Here is a 19,490-nt window from a genome sequence, read left to right on the forward strand (position 1 = left end):
GTAGTAAAATGCCTGCTTGGTTCTTGTCTTCCATTTTTCTTCTTGGACATTTTCGGTGAGTTTGGGTTTAAGGAGCTTCTCGCTTGTTGGGAGTAGGGTCCTTGTTCGACGACTCATTAGTCGTTGTGCTGGACTGCTTTTCATGCCTTCTGAGGGTGTGTTTCAGTGGTCGAGGATCGCGAGCCAAGGATCTGTTCCATCTTTGTTAGCCTTCTTAATAAGCCTTTTCACAGTCTTGACTGCGCTTTCCGCCATACCATTGGACTGCGAATGTCCGGGACTTGAGGTTAAATGATTGAATTCCCAATCTCGAGCAAATCTCCTGAATTCATCCGAATCAAACTGTGGGCCATTGTCGGAAAACACAGTGTTCGGGATGCCATGCCTTGCAAAGTGTTGCTTCAATTTGTAGATAACAGCTTTAGATGTTGTACTGGACTCCAACCTATCGACTTCCCAGTAGTTGCTGTAATAATCTACCGTCACGAGGTAACGTCGGTTGTTTGTCTCAAACAGATCAACACCAACCTTGGACCATGGCCAGTCAGGTACCTCATGTGGGTGGAGTGTTTCCTTCTGCTGGGAGATCTCAAAGGTTCGACAAGTTTCACACTGTCTGACAAAGTTCTTCACAGCTGTGTTCATTCCTGGCCAGAAAACGCTTTCTCTCGCGCGTCTCGAGCATCCTTCCACGCCAATATGTGATCGGTGGATTCTGGATAGGACTTCTGGTCTGAGGGATTTTGGAACTACACATCTGTCTCCTTTGAAGATAATTCCATCTTGCGCTGATAGCTCGTCACGAACGTTGAAGTATGGCGTGACGTCATTTGGGAGATCAATCTTGGTCTCAGGCCACCCTTCTCGAATGATTTTCTGAAGTGCTTGCATCGTGCTGTCTCGCAGACTTTCTTTACGGATATTGTCTAGGCTAGCTTTGCGGAGTGGCAGAAACTCGACCATATGTATTTCTTCAACTTCTTTGTCGATGGTTAGCACTTCATCGCGCGATGTGGTGTTGGGAAGGGGTGCTCTAGAGAGTGTGTCTGCCAGATACATGTGCTGGCCTGGCTTGAAACCAATTTCGAGGTTATACTTCTGCAGGCGAAGTAGCATTCGTTGTAGACGCTTGGGGGCGGCCACGAGGGGTTTGCGGTAAATAACTTCAAGTGGTTTATGGTCGCTCTCAACAATCACTTTGCGACCATAAGTGTATTGGTTGAACTTCTCGGCTCCAAACACTATGGCTAGCAGTTCTTTCTCTATTTGCGCATAGTTGCGTTCTGTATCCGTCAGGGATCGCGATGCGTATGCCACTGGCTGACCATTTTGTAAAAGCGTAGCTCCAAGTCCAGTGTCCGAGGCGTCGCATTGAAGTACAGTCTCTTTGGCGGGATCAAAGTATCGGAGGACAGGTGCTTGGGAAGCTGCTTCTTTGATCTTCTTAAAGGCGCTCTCATGGACGTCGCTCCAGTGCCATTCTGCATCCTTGCGCGTTAGCTGTCGAAGAGGTTCGCAAATGTCTGCCAGCTTTTTTAAGAATCTCGTCAGGTAATTCGCTAGACCAACAAGCCGCTGTACACCTTTCACATCTGTTGGTCGCCTCATGCCTTTGATGGCGTCTATTTTGGATGGGTCTGGTTTTAGTCCATCTCTTGTTAACACATGACCAACGTAGGGGATTTCTGTCATCTTCAACTTGAACTTCTCCTTGTTCAGTTTCACTCCCTTTTCGTGGCACCTTTCAAGTAGAGTTACGAGTTTTTTGTCGTGATCTTTCACTGCTTCTTGCACAGTGTCACCTTCACCCGAGATGAGGATGTCGTCTGCAACTGTGCGCACACCGGGAAGGCCTTCGATGGCTTGATCCAAACGATGTTGGAAATATTCCGGTACGGGTGATATGCCAAATGGCATCTTCAGCCACCGGTACCAACCAAATGGAGTGCCAAACGTTGTTAGATAGCTTGAATCTTCATCTAACTCGACATGCCAAAACCCGTTTTTAACGTCACACACACTGAAGACTTTAGCTTTTGACAAGTCCGGCAGGAGATCGTCGATAACCGGAAGAGGGTAGTGGCTGCGTTTCAAAGCTTTATTTAGTGGCTGAGGGTCGATACACACGCGAAGCTTGCCGTTGGGCTTCTTAACAAGTACCAAGCTTGAGACCCAATCTGTTGGAGTGTCAACTGCTTTTATAACACCAAGTTCTTCAAGACGAGTGAGCTCTTGCTTTAACTTGGGTTTCATTGCCACTGGAATCCTTCTAACAGGCTGTTTCACTGGTTCAATGGTTGTGTCCAACTCTAAGTGAAGTTTCTTCTCAAATTTTCCTTCTCCAGTGAAAACGTCATGGAAATCTGCTGCTATTTGTTCCATCGTTCGGCCCATTGCTTCAGTCTTTTCTTGTACCAATGAGATATTCTCGTAACGCACTTTGATTAATTTCATTTTCTGCACCGTTTTGGAACCCAACAGTGGCGTGCAGTCGTTATTGACAACAACAAACTCTGTTTCGCATTCTTCATCAACCTTGGGATTTACCAGATTAACACGACATTTACCGATGGTTTCCATTTTCGATCCGTTAAACATGCTGAGGACTTGTTTCGAATGCGCGATCGGGCACTCGTTCGGTAAATCGTTTTTGCTTATCACATTACAGGTGGCGCCACTGTCGACTTGAAAACGAACGGGATGACCTTTGATCTCCATTGTTGCGAAGATTTTCGATTTGATGGGTTGACTACTGACACTTTTGACACTTTGTTCTTCCAGATTTTCGGATGAAATCGTGAAGCAGTACTCTTCATCGCTCGAATCCTGCGAAGTTTTTGCGTCTCGCACTCGGTGAATCCGTTCTTTTCTTCGTTGTCGCCCACCACGTTTCTGTTTACATAGCTTGGCGAAGTGATTTGTTTTGCCGCATTTCGCACATTCTTTTCCGAACGCTGGGCATTTATCTCTTGATCTCTCGTGTTTTCTGCCGCAGTATTTGCAATTAACTAACTTAGGACTGGCATCTTTGCCGTCTTTTTTCTCTTTGTGGTTGAGTGCGTTGACTTCTTCTCTTCCACTCATGACTTTCATTTGCGATGCAGTTGTTTCGGCTGATCGACATACATCGATACACTTCTGAAGATTTAATTTGGGCTCTTGTAGTAATTTCTTCCTAGTTCCCGTGTCACAAATTCCACAGACGATCCTATCACGAATTAATTCTTCGGTGAGCGGACCAAAAATGCACGTTTTCGCGAGAGTTTTGAGCGCTGTGAGATACGTGTCAAATGATTCGCCGCTTTCTTGTTTTCTATTATTGAAGCAGTATCGCTCGTAAATGACATTTGTTTGGCCAATGCAATGCCTCTCCATCAACTCCAGAACTGTATTCATTACGTTCTTGTCTTCTTCATTTTCGAACGGAAGACCATTGTAGACTTCGAGGGCTTCGGTTCCAATGCAGGTAATGAAAGTAGCTACACGGTATTTATCTTCTTGCTGGTTGAGACGTGAGGCGATTTCGAACGAATCCCACACTTGCTTCCACTTCTTCCAGTTTTCTGAAATATTTCCTGCCAAATTCAATCGCGACGGAATTGGTAAATTGCTTTGTATTCCATAGCATGGCGTCGGCGCTTGAACACTCGCTGAATCTTGAGGTGGTGTAGTAGTCATCGTGTCGAAGAGGCTACACTCCTGGTACCATGTTTCGTTCTAGCATAAACACACGATTTCTAGGTAACGAACAGTCTTTATTTTGTAAACTAAGTGCGCTCTCATGTAGATATATGTGATCTAAAACCTTTTGCGATTAGATGACATCGACCGCTGTATCATGTGTCACCTGAGGTGCACGTGATCTCCGAGTGTGCTCTCGTTACAATAACTGCCAACGAAAATAGAAACGTTGAATAAAGTCAAGTTAAAATATCAAAATTAACTTAGCAGTGACAGCACATCATCGAATTTGCAAACTTTGTTCGCATGTTATTTTTGAGGATATTTGCCACAACTAATTTTTGTTTACACACGGAAAAGACGAAAACATGACAATGTTTTATCGCTTGTCCAATTTTGTGTCTACCTAAACTGTGAAGTATTTTCTTCAATAGTTTCACAATTTGTTGCTGATTTTATCTGATGTATAGTTATTTATAAACACGAGACATTTTAGTATTGTGAAAGCTCTACAACTTGCAAAATTTAAATAAAGGAGTGGACATACCAGTCTCTCTTCTTTGTCGCTTTTGTTGAGGCTGAAACACTTCAAAAAGAGTTCTTTGTGTTTTCTTTGGCGCACACATGCGTGTAATTTATTCAAAAGTCGTGAACTCTACGTGACATCGAGAGCGCGTGGAAATATTCACACACACGCGTTGTGCTGCTTTCGCACCCAGAACCCACGGTTTAGAGAATATACCAGGCTGCTCAGCAACTGAGCGATTGATCGAAGAAATCGATGGCCGCCGGGCCGAAATTACTGAGATTTCAGGAAACATTCTTTTTTTTTTGTTTTTTTTGAAAAAAAACTTCGCCGATCCAGGGCGAATGTTTCTCATGATATTAAAAAAATTGGGGTTATTTATTTTCAAAGTAGGTGGCGAGTTGGTGTGAAATAGCCGGCGAGTTTCGCCGGCCGCCGGCCCTCATTGAAAACACTAGTCAAGTTTAATTGTTTTACTATTCAATTTCCCATATTAAAACAAAATGTTACAACAAAATGACATGAAATGAAAATTGTTCATCATTAAAATATACTCAAGTATGATTGCTTCACTATTCAATTTCCCATATTAAAACAAAATGCTACAACAAAATGACTTGAAATTAAAAACTATACAGTTCTTGTGTTTTAATATGATGGTTTTCTTTATCCTTGCACTACTTGAAAAGAATACAAGAACTCTTTTAACTTTTCCTCCTGGATATCACTTAAGAGGGCCTTATTTCTGCAGTGAAGTAATTAGTTTCAAAATTGCTTGGGCAGAGGATTTAATTTGCTCAATATTATTCATCACACATCATGCACTTGGCAACTGTTCAATTTTAAGCACATTTTGTTCAATGAATCTCTTAGAAGCTAAACAAATTTATGGGTATGTGTTTAATGATCTTTTTAGTGCACTATCCTGCTTACAATGCAAGTGGCACCCACTTATTAAGCTTTCTTTTCTTTGGACTTAATGTTTAAGACTGTTGATATCGATGTTTACTTCTTATTCCAGAGCTATTTCATTTTAGCATACAAGTTCATAAGAACACAGATATGTGCCAAGGTATTGCACTGTAGAACAGAGCAAAAATACTGATCAACCAAATGGCTGCATTAAACAATCCAAACTTTGGTTTTTTTGTTTTTGTTTTTGGGCTTGATGCTTAAAGAAATGAGCTTTAAGTATGACCAATTTTTTTTGTTGGTGACAAAAAACTCTTATGGTTTCATTTGTGTTGTTTCTGCCTTTTGTGTGCTCCTTATGCCTTTGATACGATGTACAGATACATGTAAGGTTGTAATACTTTAGCTGCTTCATGCTAAAGGAAACCGGAGTTAAGTGCTGGCCCCATGGACTACTTGGGCTTGTATAAAAGCTTTACTTTACAGATACATGTAAGGTTGTATGATGTTTTGCAAACTATATATTAAAAATTTTAACAGAAATAATAGTGGTCAAATAAGAAATCTCTACTGCATATTTGAACATGTAGTATGAGCATACCTTTCGCTCAGTTGCTTGTATTTCTTCATGCCTCTTCAGGGCTTGGAAAAACAGTACAAAAATTGCAAAATATCAGCATGTATTATAAGTTAAATCATAAAATAAGGTTTATATATTTGGGAAGGTGAATGGTGATCTTCCATATTTTTAGCAGCTCAGTGGCAACTTTAATTTTCTTCAATGTTTCTGCTATGATTGGATCTCTTTTCATGTGGTTTTCTATGGGAATTTCATTGGAGACTTTCTTGAAGTTGGCTGACCACTCAACAATTGCTATATTTATTTCCTTGAGTTGCTTAAGAACTTGTAATTAAATGTGTGCCATGTGATTTAAGAAGTGTACCTTTAAGTTTCTTGAGCTTGAATTTTTCATATGTGTTTTTTTAGTTTGTGACAGAGTCCAAATTGCAAGCAACTGTAAAGAAAATTCCTAAATGAATTTTTTCCAAGTAAACTCCTTCTTAGCAAAAAGGGCAATCCAATTTAGCTGATTTTTTTTTTGTTTTAATTTTTTTAATTAGAAAAAGTTTATATTAATGATCAGGAAATGCTAAGTACTTGAAAGTATCACCACAAGCTGATTCTCAAGTCTTTTTTGTTTTGGTTTCAGGAAAGCTATCTTGGATTTGGAGCAATAAATTAAATATATGGGTTTGAAATTTTAAAAGGGATAACTTAAGTATAGGTATGTGTTGGAAAAATGATTTTGTTTGTATGAGGCTTTCACATGTACATTTTTTTAAAATTGATTGTTAATGTTAAGTTATAAAATAAACCTCTTGGAAGATAACTGACTGAACTTATTCATGAAATCTTACATTTTCGAGAGAGGTGTGGAAGTGATAGTTATCATCACTTCCTTTGCCTCATCTTCTGCTTGCTTTCCTTGCTGTTGGTATGGCAAAACTGAGCCGCCTCTTGTTGGGCATTGGGTTTGTATGTGGCCAAACCCTCTACATTTGTGACAATGAACTGGAATAAAAATATAAATGAGAAAATGCAGGAAAATGTCCTCAAACTTTAACCTCTCTGAGTAGGGGAAAAACAAAGTCCTAATTAAAAGTCCTGCCTTTAGAGCATCATCTAACCTCAACTCAGACATAAATGATGAAAAATTTTGCTGCTATGCCCTCTTCTTCTCTCCCACTCTATGCCTCTCATCTCTTCATGTCTTTGTTGCAGGTGACTTCTCTCTCTTTTCCTACTGAGCCCTTTTTTTCTCTCCTGCTCTCCATTCCCTTTCTTTTTTTCTTCCTTCTTGTCTTTTTCTTTGTTCTTGTCTTTTTCTTTGTTCTTCTCTTTTTCTTTGTCATTCTCTTTTCGTTTGCTCCTTTCTTTTTGTCTGTTCTCCTTCACTGTCCAGTATCAACATTTCATGTTCTTACCAATCCTTGTCAATGACAGGCTCTTCAAAACATAAGAAATATATCACTCAATTATATCTATATACCCAATATCTGTTTAGCCTCTTTGATTTAACCCTTTGTACACCATGTGGTATTTATTTTTGACAAGAATGAGCATGATTACAAGAATGCTTGTCAAGCTTTTTCTTTACAGCAGAACCCTATGAAAGCATATATATTAAGAGAGCGCATTAAATATACTTTCTCAACAATTACAGAAATTATGGGATATATCAAAATTGTGACGTCACGACAAGTATAATTTGCTCAAATATGCAAATTTCTATGTGAACCTTAAGAACACTAACCCTTAACAAATTGTTCCAACTTTTGACTTAATGAAAAATAAGGGATAAGAACGTATATTTTGGGTAATAAGACCCTACTGTAAGAATTTAAAACAGTTCTGTAATTTCCCATTGAGTAAACATTAAGAAAAAAATGGAAATAAAAAGTATTGAAAACATGGAATGAGTTCCTCTATGGGTCATATAACCATAAGTCAATTGCTTCAACAGCACGTTATAATTGATATTTTCCACAAAAAAGTGTTAATTTCTCAAAGACTTTCTTCTTCCTCTCTGATATGGCCTCCCTCTCCCTTCTTTTAGCCACCAGGGGCCATCACAATTTTCATCATCAGAAATGGTATTTCTAACGAATGAGTCTGCGAATAAGGCAGAAATAGATATTTTGTCGGCACGAGATACGACAAGGCCTGGGCCTTAGGCCCGAGCATCATGGGTAATGATGCAGTGGTATATAAGGGAAAGTATAGCACGTGATGTCCATCTAGGCCTCAGAACCAACCGTTCACCTCTGGCTGATGACAAATTTATTTTAGTTTGAAAACATATTTTCTTTAGCTGTGAAGCCTCGTAGGATGGGCTGCCAACTGCTCTGAGTTTGGGCCATGGTTCCTACCCAGATTTCCTGTCTGCATTTGCAGAATCAGATTCAACAAGGAGATCATTAGCACTAAGAAACTTAATCTCTGTGCCACCAGAAGTGCTGTTCCAAAACTGCACGAATGTGATTAATTGCTCAGTAACAGCAATGTCTGTTACTTCGTCAATTAGAAGGCCATAAGACCCTGCTTTTTTTATTTCTTCTATAATCATGTTCTTGACCACATTTCCACTTGTCAGGAACATTTCTCTCACTGCAGCAGGAGATTTGTGGTTAAAATGCTGCATTTTGTCTAGACCAACAGCACGGAACAGATTTAGCAAAGAGAAAAACTTAACATTGGCAACTGCCTCCTTTGCTAACCAGTACAAGGCTGCAAAAGCATTGTACAATACATCATTGCAAACTGCTTTCTTTTCTTCATACTGTTGATGAAACATTGACACCCTCTGATTCATTTCAGCTTCCACAGCAGCTTCATGCATTTTGGTTAAAGAATGCTCTCTGATGGCCTCTTTCCTGTATCTTGTGCTGGGTGTAGTGCTGAATACTGCAGCATTGTTTTGAGTGTTAAAAGTTTTATGTTTGCAGCAAAGAAAACAAAACATGCCTTGGTTTTCTGAGAAAAGAAGCCACCAAATGCCTGTGGTGTTATCATAGGCTAGTTCTCTTTCTTCAACCCAGCTGTGATGAAATTGTATCTTCTTCAGCTTATTCTGCCTGGCCTCTTCTTCTTCTGAGAAATCTTTGCAGCTTTTTTGTTTGCACTCATAGTAGTTGTGCAGGTTAGCAAGTCCACATCTCTCCATTTCTAATAACATAATGTCATCTGCTATTGCTTTAGAAACATTTGTCCCACGAGTTTTTTCTACTCGCTGTGACGTATCTGAGACTGCTTCATTAGAAGACTTTGTTTCTGCCTCTCCAGTAGCCTCTTGTACTGAAGGCACCGTTGAATTGTCTGCCAAAGAAGTGTTCAATATAACAAGGGATAAGCCTCACCTTACCAAGTTATTGTAAGTGTAAAACAGCGATATCATGTAATGGATAATGTACATATTGTAAGTAGTGTAAGAAGTGAAACGTGTTGTAAAAAAATAAAACAAATTACAAAAAAAAAAAAAAATACGCCTTACCTTGTCGCATGTGCTGAGTTCATTTTTTTGCAGGTTTCCATTGCAGAATTACATTTACCTTTTTGTAGTAATTTTTTATGTCGTTTGTTTTATTAGTTTTGGAAGAGTCATAAAAACTGTATGTGTACACAAGGCTTCATATCTTCAGTCAAAAACCCAGTTAAAAAAACCATATCGAGAAAATTAAGCGCTTGAAACAGTGCAAAGAACCTTAAAACTTTTCCTTAAAATTTTAACTGGCTCTTTTGTGAAAAAACCGAAAGCAATCTGCAATGTTCCTCGGACAACATCTACGCCGCGCACTCTCACGCAATGTTTGTTTTATTTTTAACTGTTAGTAATTCCGTGCGCTTGAAAGCTCTCAAGGTTGTCACAATAAGCAAAGAAGAGCCAGTCTTTGATTAGTTATATTTGTATGCATCCTCGGAGACACAAGGGCGTGATAGTCAGGGCGAAAAGAAGTAAACAAAGCGGCGAAATCGGTGGCGAACGAAGGGCGATTTTGATGATTTGTTTATATTGAAAGGTCGTCGCGGTTCACTGACTCTTTAGACATGCAAATATACTTTATTTATATCCACCAGTGCAAGTTTATTATGTTGAAGAAATGACTTGTGAAGTATTAAGAACTCACCTTTTGACTTCTTTGAAACGACAAAAAAATTGTCAAGGACGCCTTGAGAAGATCTTTTATTCGTCGCGGCCATTTTAAAACCATGTGCTTTTCAGTCGTGTGAAATGTCCAACATGATCTCGAGACCGAAATTACGATTATCGTTATTTCTAAATTGGCACCAAATTTACGGATATAGTAATTTCGTGGCACTCTTTACCAATGCTCTTTACACGTGTTAAATAAAGAGAAGGACTCGGTTCCACTGTCTTACAACATTCAAGATGGCGGAGGAAAGGGGTAAATGTGCGTTCAGTTGTGATGGGTTATTTTGTGAAGTCTTAACTTCATTCGCTACCGTAACTCTTATTTCGCTAATTTAGAATCAGTCTTTTCCTCTACCCTTTGTAAGCTGTAGTCTCATTAAGAATAAAACATTATCGTTTGTCTCACGATGTTGTCACATATGATGTGAATCGCGACGTTTCGACTGCATACTGCTTGTCTTCATCAGTCTTACTCTCGTCTAATTGTTTATAGGGGTATACCGAAAACGAAAGCTGCCCTCGATGTCCGAGCTTCTTAGTAAAGGAAAAGGATTGTTGGGTTTGTCAAAGAATAAAGAGCGGAAAGCTCGGCAGTATGAATATGGTAGTGACCCCGTTTCAGGACTTCGTAATAATAAGGGAACATACTCTGGTCAGTCGAAAAGAAGACGAAAAGATACGAATTCTATCCTTGAAACCTCAGCTCATCATGAACGTGATGGTAAGCATATTTTCTGGTGAATCATCATATTAGCTTTCATTAATGAACATGCTACATCAACTTTTCCTCAGCTTGTTAGCTCTGAGTCGATCCCGTTTCTTCTTTATCTAAAGACCTTTCAGAGAATGCGAGCGCAAGTTATGGACATGAAAATGCGGATCAAACTACGTGCGCGTCCGGTACAGTAGGAGGTTTGTAATCATAAATATCAAGGTTGATGTTAATGTGCGCTTCTGTTATGTTCTCTGTGGTGGAGTTATTTGTGGAGTAATTCAAGTAACCTTTTAACCCCTTAGAGTGAGAAGCATCTAATTTCTCCCCACAATATCACCCCCAAATCACACATTAAGGTAATGAGAATAAAGGAAATGGTCACCAACTAGAGAAGCTCTGGATTATGAAACAAATTCTCCTCATTAGCACCTCAGGGAATGTATAGGGAACAGTATGGAGAATATGCATACCGATGTTAGGGTGGAAAGGGATAATGTCAGATTATTTACATGGTGGCGCATAAGTAAAGGTCTAGAGTACCAAAAAAATACAGTTGAGTCACTCAGTCCCACATTACTTTAGTCATACAAGGTCGGAGTTGTTGGGGCAAGGCAAGAGGCATCGAAACCTCCTTAAATCGGTAGGAGGGTGAAGAAATTTTGGGTAGGAGTCATACACCCTTTGGCATACGTTTTAATTTTTGTGGTGTTGGCATTAAAAACCTGATGAACTAATCATACATTCCCTTGAACCTGGATGGCCGGTGCTTTTGGCTTAACCCTTTAACCTCTAAGAGTGATTAGCACCTAATTTCTCCTTAACCTATCATCCTTGAAACACACATTTAGGTCACAAGAATAAATGATCATTAACTCAAGGAGGTCTTAATTGTTAAACAATTCTCCTTGTCAGCACCTAAGGAAATGTAAAGAGCATAGTGTGGAGAGTTTGCATACTGGTGTTAAGGTGTAAAGGGTTAAAGCTTGTTTTAGTTCAAAGTGTAAGAACATGATTTTACACTTTCTGTGATTTTGTTGTCATAATCATTGTTCTTGTTGATTGTATTAGACGCACTGTTACTACAACGTGGAAATGTTTTTGTCATTTTTGTAAAGGAGAAATGAAAGAATTCCTGTTGGAGACACAGGAGCTTTTACAGAGGTTGCAAGAAAGCAACCCACCAAAGAGACAAAATTGGGCAGAAAGGCAGACACTCTTGACTGAAAGCTGGGAAGAGCAACGGTCAACAATATTTGAAGAATTACTGGAAGCCACTTATGCTGTTCCTGAAAATATCATGTGCAGCAGATGCTTAGATAAAGCTGCAGTTGTGAGATGTGACATGTGTTCCACCATACGACACTTGTGCCCTGAATGTGACCAGCAAGTTCATGAAAGCTGGCCATTTCATGACAGGGATGCCATAGTTAATGGACACTATTTCCCAATCCCTGCAACAACAACATGGAACAGTAATGGACAGTGGGAAATAGTTGGTAATCTTTCAGTTGTTTACAGTGTGCATTTATATATATATATATATATAGGAAGACTGTGTTTTGATTTTTCCATTGTAAAGTGCTTGGTATGTAGAAGTAGAGTGTGATATATATTGAGATGGGAAAAAAAGAGATAATACTTTCATTTCTACAAGCCTGTTTTATGCTTACTCACTCGATCATCAGAGGATTTTATAGCAAAATACCCTGATGAGTGGGCAAACAGTCTTGTGGGGATGAAAGTATAATCTCTTTGATTTTTCCCTATCTCATTATACACTCAATACATACTCAATATATATATATATGTAAAGTGTAAAATTTTGACTTTCGTAAAATAGTGCTCAATACATAGGAGTAGAGTGATGTACATATTGTGTGAGGAAAAAGACAAATACACTACAAGTTCATCCCTTGAATCGATGAACTTGTAGTTTATTTGCCTTTTTCCTCCAACAATATATATATATATATACATATGCATTTACATATATAGACATATATATTCACACACACACATATACATACACATATATACATATATATATACATATATATATATGTATATATATACATATATAAACATATATTTATATATGTATATACAAACACATTAAGTGAGGCGGATTTCATCTCCTTCTTTTCTAGCGAGAAGTCTACCTCTTAGAGACCTTTGCTGTACTACATGTGGCGGAAACTGTGAACCAGACTGTATTCTACCTAATACTCACTGCATTGTTGTCTCCCTTCGAGGTATTGACTGATATGTATTTTCATGAGACATTCCTGTAATATTAATTGCATGGAATTTAAAGAAATATTTCTGCAATGAATATGTTTGTGATACAATGTGCAATAACCAGTTTGGCCTTCTCAACAGACTATATAATTGTACAGTATATATTTCCAAATTTCAGGTCGGTTTGATGTAAACCATAGAAGATATAAGTGCCTCCAGTGTGGGAAAATGCTTTGCACCTCAGAACCAGTTGTCATCATCCAGTCTGGCTTTTGGCCAGGGAGTATCAAAGATATGACGTATGTCTTTGATAAGGAGCTTTTCTTATTCTGGGACATTCTTCAGAAGCAGCTCCCAGGAGTGTCTGAAGGTGCATTTCTCAAGTCACTTGAGCTCTTTTCAAAGCGGAAAGGACGTGTGAGTATCTTTATCACAGGACAGCCCTTCAACATCTAATTCTGGTTTGGAAGTTTGGTAAAGAGGAGAACAGCTTGTGGAAAATGTTGTCACTTTTAAACATATGATATTAATTAGCACTGCTAATACTATAAACAAATCTTCAAGTTAGACTTTCAAAGAGCATAACTTATGTTAGTATCATTAGTTTTATAACACCTCAGCATATTGATAGGTTCCACGATCATTGTTAAAATTTTCATTCCCATAAGTGAATAAAAGCCCTGTTGATGTAGAGAGTCATTGAGCCAAAGAAGTCTTAAGCAAACTTAACTTTATCACATTTTTTACTGTAGTATGTTGTAACAGAGGAAACGTGGATGTTTGTTTACTGTTTACAGGTTGCAACTGTTAATGCCTCAGCTTTCAGAGTGTCATTTAAGGAGTGGAAATATTGTCAATTTGAACTCGATAAATTGCGGTGCATTGACTGGATGGAGTGCCCATCATGTAGCCAACATCAGCACTCTGTTCATGTTGATGGGAACATGAAACTTTACCGTTTTAAATCTGCAGGGATGTAAGTTCTAGATATTAATTTCATAAGTGTTCTTTGTGCTAAATTTGAAACTCAAAGACAATTTCTTTCTGCGTAGGTTATAAGTTTCATTGTTAATCAACTGCAATATTTGGGTAGTTGGCTCATTCTAAGGTCAACCTCAGTTGGAGTTGTGCAATGAAATCATCATTAGCAATAAGGTTTCAGTATTACCATCATTCTCAAGTTGTAAATCATCCTAACTTTTTTCAGAATTAATCTCTGAACAGTGTTTTATCAAAGCTTATGTGGTTAAAAAATACATATGTTTTTTGAGGGATCAATACTTATCAAAATTCACACATGATTGTAAAGTACTAGTAGGTAACACTACTGAAGAAACTTTTGAAGAAAGTTTGGACATAAGAAGAGCCTGTACCACTATCATACACTCATCTTAACACTGGAGTGCATGTAGAAGACTTGGTTATGTATTAGGTTATTAAAGAATACATATTTACATTTGTATTCAGAAGGAAAAGAGAGTGTTACTATGGAGAAACCTTTGTGGTCTCAAATGAGAAAGTTGATAGTCACATTCATAAGGTCTATCAAGGTTCAAAGCAAAGGGTAAGAGCATGTGTAATCATTAAGTGTTTACTGGATTTAAAAGGGTACATGCAACATTCCTAGTTTCTGAGGCAGTGTTTTGTGATACAACTTAAGACAAGGTACAATCAAAGATATTGTAGTTAACATGTGGAAATGATGATCATTGTCAATTCAGAAACATTCTATGGTTTGATTCAGTGTCCATTATTGTAAGGCAAAGACTTGTCAATATACTTGATTCTCTGCTCACAGAGCAATCAATGCTAAGGTAGTATCATGTAGCAATATTATTAGACTGCATCTCTTGAAACCTGCCTTTTGCTATTAAAACACTGGCAAACATTCCTATCAAGCAATAGGATGTTTAGACACATGTTACTAAATTACAACTTGTTGATTTTTCAACAAGCATCAGTTATCTATACACTGTACATGTGGATGTACATTATTTTTAATCCAGAAATCAGATGAGCAGGGAAAGTGTGGAGACTCAAACTGGCGAGCAGCAGGAAATACAGTTAAAAAAAGAAAGAATCTGGATGAGTGTGGTCTGGAGATTTCTGGATGTAGGCATGGCTTGGCGCAACATGCCATCAACATGATGTATGGGGAAGTTTATGGATATGCCCATTATCTCCAGGTGAACTACTACATTCCCAAGAATGTGGAGTTCTTCTGGTATGATGTCATCTGCAAGTACTGGCCATGGTTAAAAAAGAATGATCCAGCAACTTCCAAGAAAATGAGTCCAGCATTGTCAGTTATGCATGCAAAAGCTCATGATTGGTCTTGTCAGGTACTGGTATGATTATGTCCAATTTTGCTTGCATATGAATTCTTTTGCATGGATACAGTTTGGTTTTGTTTCAATCATGAAATTTTTTATGTGTTCTGATGGCATTCCATGTATATCAATAAGTGTAATTTTCATGTAGGTCTTGTGGGGTGGTCGTTGGCAGAGTGGGGCAGCTGCAACTACTGGGGAGGAGGTTGAGCACATCAATAGCCATTTCTCAAGATTAGGCTCTTCCACAAAGCATATGCTTCCTGAAGGTACATCACCCAATTTTCCATCCACAAAATGGTGTCAACAGCTAGAGGATGCTAAATGTATGTTCTGTTACAAACTCCTATTAGCAAAGGTACAAGGTGACACACCACAAGGTTTATTCCCAGTGCAATTTACTACCCTGTATCCAAGGAACCAAAACAGCATGATAACAGCAATTTTGAAAAAAGTTGAAAATGCTGTATTGGCTAAGGTTTCATATAAAAATTTTTCATAAATGGTTAGAACTTGGAATGGTTGTATTGTAGCCGATTAGTCTGAAGTTTTCTTTTCATTTTCAATCTTACAGGTAGGGAGGAACTGCTCACTGAACATTCTTTTCATTGGAACAGACGGAAAATTGAGAGACTTCCTGGCTCACTTGCAAAACGATACGCAACGGTATAAAGTGCATTTCATTTGCTATAAAGATATTAGTGTTGTGTTTGTTCTTCCACTCATTTGGTTCTTGGTTATGAAATAGGGAAAACAATGACAGTCTATAATTGTCAATTTCGACTTGTGACCCTTCTGCTTCTCTGGTTTCAGGCAGAGAATCAGCTCAAGCAGGTGAACAAAGAGATAGAAGAGCTGTTGAAAAATCCTCAAATGAATCAAACAGATGTGTGCCTAGAAAGTTGGAAATCCGATGTTTGTCAGGCCGCAAAAGGTCAGTTATACACTACTGATATAATTTACCAATTTTTTTCTATGTTTATCACTGATCTGATTGTTGCTGAATTTACCTGCATGACATTCTGAAAATATTTTTCCATCCCAGGAAATTTTGCTAAGACAGTTTGGCTTCTGGACAATTCTTCAAATAGTTAAAAAAAGATGGTGGCAAGCATAACCATATGATGTTTGCATCTCTTATGTCCCTTTAAGCCTATTGCCTCTCAAAACAGAGGAGAAATGGAGAATAAACACCGTTCATAAATGTAGATCTATGCATAATTTGGTGTACCCTAACTGCTTGTAATATGTAACAGGTTTTTAACAGTTTTTGTTTGTTTGTCTATTTTCAAATTTGATTAGAGGACGAAGCTTCCTACCTTAAAAAGCCTCAACTATCTGACGAGGAGGAGCTATATCTATGTCATTTGCTGACATTGCAAAACTGCACCCCCAGACAAAAGTTGCTTCTTGAAACTGCCGATCACCTCTTTGGGAAGAAGTTCCGAGAGCTTGAAGCTAAACCTTGTGACAATGTCAGTGCTGGTGAGGTCGTGTTAATTGAAAAGGGGGTTGCGTATTTCCAGAAGCAAATGGAGCATTTCCACCTCTCAATTACTCAGTTGGCATTTAATATGGGAAAGCTGGCAGGTAACTTTTGTTTCAGTATAAAGATTGTTAGATCTAAACTCTCCCATGAAATGCCTCAGTATTTGTAGTTTGCTCAATGTGAGTGCCCTTTATCCTGTTAATGAAATTATTCGCTGTAAGACTTTTTCAATGGTATGTTTTTTTTTGTAGATGGATCAAAGCAACGTCAAAGGCTACGTACAAAAATATCGGCAGAGAAGATAAAGCTGGAGCAAGTAATTGCTAAGTACAATCGACTTTCAGCCACTGACTCTGTCCAACTGCACGAGATAGAGAATGGCAAATTTCCTTGGAAAGCCGACACAGGTACACCATTTTTCACAGGTGTACCTATCCGTACCAAACGGTTGGTTGTAGACAAACAGATGGAAGCATCCAGGTTTCACGAGGAAATAGAACTTCTCCAAAAGGAAATGATACGATTCATGAAGTTCTACAAGAACAGTCTTTTACCATACTTGTTCAAAGAACAGGAGCAACTGCAGGAATTGTTAAAAGGTATTTTTATCGCCTATTTGACAGGTCTGGTACCTTTGTGATCACTTTTTGCCCAATAGTTGACAGAACTGGATGAGTAGATGTAAATAGTCCGATTGTACCACGATCACATTCGAGTTCTAACCAATCACACATCCAATTAGACAGCTGTGTAAAGTTTCTCATGTTTGTTTTATCGACCTATCTACTCTAAAGCCCATGCACGCCCAATCTTTCGGTCGGTCCGTCAGTCACTAATTGCCATAGTTCACAAGATGTTGTTCTCCTGGCGTGTAAGTCATAATCAGTAAAGTGACAAATTTTTAGGGCCCTCAGCGTACATTTACATTGACCAGAGAAGTCATAGCTGCACCTTGTTATGTCGATTCTTTGGAGTTAGTAGACGCTACTTTTTTGTTTCATACAGTATGTATGAAAGATGGCAATGAAGGAGTGGGTATTGAACTGGAAAGATCTTCGGAGGAGATTTCGGTAAGTGGCGAGATATATTAAGGTTCACAGTACAACCAGGTGGACAATCGGACATGGTTGCCTGGTTGTAACAGGTCCATGCATTCAAGTGTATTTCTAATGTGCAATATTTCTACTGAACTAATATACCGTTTATTTGTTAAATAAGAGAGTTGGGTTTTTCAGATAATATTCGCAAATGTCACTTGTGTTATACTTTGTGTATCCCACAAATATGTAGAGTCGTCGGTACGCCACCGCATCAACCAAGAAGCGGGTGATAATGGCAAAACTTGCCCTAATCAAGGAGGGTATGAATTTCGCTACGAAACAAATCGCCGCTGGGATAAGTGCGTTTGCTCCTGTGTTAACTGAAGAGCTACATGTCTTTCGTACCTTTCTCCTTACGCACGAAGTAGAAGAGGAGGAAGACGCTGACGACGAAGAAAGCTTGAACGGTGATGGAGATGGAGATGAAAATGACAACATCATTGAGTTTCTCGGTGGTAATGCCAGTGACTTGGCAGTTGGAAGCGCAACTGGAAATGCTATCCTTCAGGCACTTAGTACTTTAAGTGTACCGGTGTTGGATCCTGTATTCCCAGAGGTTCTAGCTCCGGGTGTGTCTTGCTGGAAATTCCCAAAAGAAATAAGTCAAGGTTTCTACAAAGGCAGAAACGGGAGTAATGCCTGTAGCCTAATTAGTATCCTTTTAGGATATGCTCTAAGTTTCCAAAAAGTTCCGCTCCCGGAGTGCCAATCATGTATTGCAAGTGCCATCGTAGAGGTATTGTGTGGTTGTATCGAAATTGGCAACCAAGTTTACAATTTCTGTCGGGAGAGTTTACCTTCAAGATACCTCTCAATCCAAGAGGCTGCTAGTGTGCTAGAGATGTGGTGCACGATGGATGTTGGTGACAATTTACCTGTGCGTTTAAAAGACCACCACGTGATGTCTACTGTCTCTGGTCAGTTAAAGGAGGCCATTTCGTCGTGCAATGCGTTCACAGCGTTTCTTATTCTTAATGACAAAACTTCTTTGTTTTATTTCACCGATAGTATCGTAATGTATATTGACACTCACTGCCATGGCCCAAGTGGTGCCGTGGTACTCACAGCCGAGGAAAAGGAACTTGACTCGTTCTGTACCAATGTATGGGAACTAGAAAGCAACGACGAGACTACTTACGGAAACTTGGTATTTGTTGATTTTTGAGACTGTATTTGAGAAAGGATAGAGGAGCTCCAGCAGTACAAAGTGCCGCGGAAGGAAGCAGAGGACCATGTAGATAAGGATAGCACTGGGGAACTTAAGCGTATCAGTTTTTTTCCATGTGTGGCCAGTGGCAACATCACTGAACTCAAATTGAAATCTCTTTTGTTACCAAACGACATTCTAAGGTACTAAAAGCATAATTTTAAACATGGATTTTTACCATATCCTTCTAACAGTTTTTTTCTATAAGTCATACTCAAAATAAAAACAATGTACCTTGGTGAATTAAATTTATCTTGCTATGTATCCTCTGCGAAAATGTAAAGACTAAAGCAAGCGTAACTGGGCTTGTGTTCGTCAGTTGTCTGCGAGAAGAATCTAGCTTTCTATCTTTAGCAAATATTAAATTGGTCTGTTACTTACTCAGCGTGTGCTTCGTGATTGTATACATACCATTTCGCTGATAATTGAAAAGTAGGATCCAAAACGGACAGTAGGGAAAATAATCTATCAGTTGATCTACTAAACCTGCGAAATCCTCCTCAATTCCAATATGCTGATGAGTGAATAATAGGTTCTACAACGGACAATTTGGAAGAGTTTGAGTTCGCGAAATCAATGC

At 38.8% G+C, this 19,490-nt stretch overlaps 2 protein-coding genes across 4 annotated transcripts in view; one reads left to right on the plus strand and one right to left on the minus strand.

Moving 5' to 3' along the window:
- Window positions 1-9,878, minus strand: part of LOC149048636 (zinc finger protein 862-like) — a 13,192-nt gene extending 3,314 nt beyond the window's left edge. Inside the window, exons 1-2 of the mRNA XM_089199511.1 lie at window positions 9,806-9,878; window positions 8,051-9,032 (exon numbers count right to left, since the gene is read on the minus strand). Of these exons, the coding sequence (XP_089055637.1) occupies window positions 8,051-9,032; window positions 9,806-9,878 (1,055 nt within the window). The remainder of the gene's footprint in view (window positions 1-8,050; window positions 9,033-9,805) is intronic.
- Window positions 9,879-9,899: 21 nt separating this feature from the next.
- LOC113665060 (uncharacterized) lies at window positions 9,900-19,291 on the plus strand. Of its 3 annotated transcripts, none has more exons than XM_089201327.1 (16): window positions 9,901-10,090; window positions 10,325-10,552; window positions 10,666-10,743; window positions 11,662-12,042; window positions 12,694-12,798; window positions 12,963-13,201; window positions 13,582-13,760; window positions 14,252-14,348; window positions 14,791-15,126; window positions 15,266-15,383; window positions 15,689-15,780; window positions 15,928-16,048; window positions 16,417-16,704; window positions 16,855-17,202; window positions 17,609-17,673; window positions 17,894-19,291. In XM_089201327.1, the coding sequence occupies exons 1-16, from the start codon at window positions 10,069-10,071 to the stop codon at window positions 18,866-18,868; spliced, it is 3,672 nt and encodes a 1,223-aa protein (XP_089057453.1). In that variant the 5' UTR covers window positions 9,901-10,068; the 3' UTR covers window positions 18,869-19,291. The 3 variants fall into 3 exon arrangements, with proteins under 3 accessions (XP_089057455.1, XP_089057453.1, XP_089057454.1); XM_089201328.1 differs by having other exon boundaries at window positions 9,901-10,084; XM_089201329.1 differs by lacking the exon at window positions 10,666-10,743 and having other exon boundaries at window positions 9,900-10,090.
- Window positions 19,292-19,490: the final 199 nt, after the last annotated feature.

This window comes from Pocillopora damicornis, chromosome 3, assembly GCF_964200805.1.
Source record: "Pocillopora damicornis chromosome 3, jaPocDami1.2, whole genome shotgun sequence".
NCBI lineage: Eukaryota > Metazoa > Cnidaria > Anthozoa > Scleractinia > Pocilloporidae > Pocillopora > Pocillopora damicornis.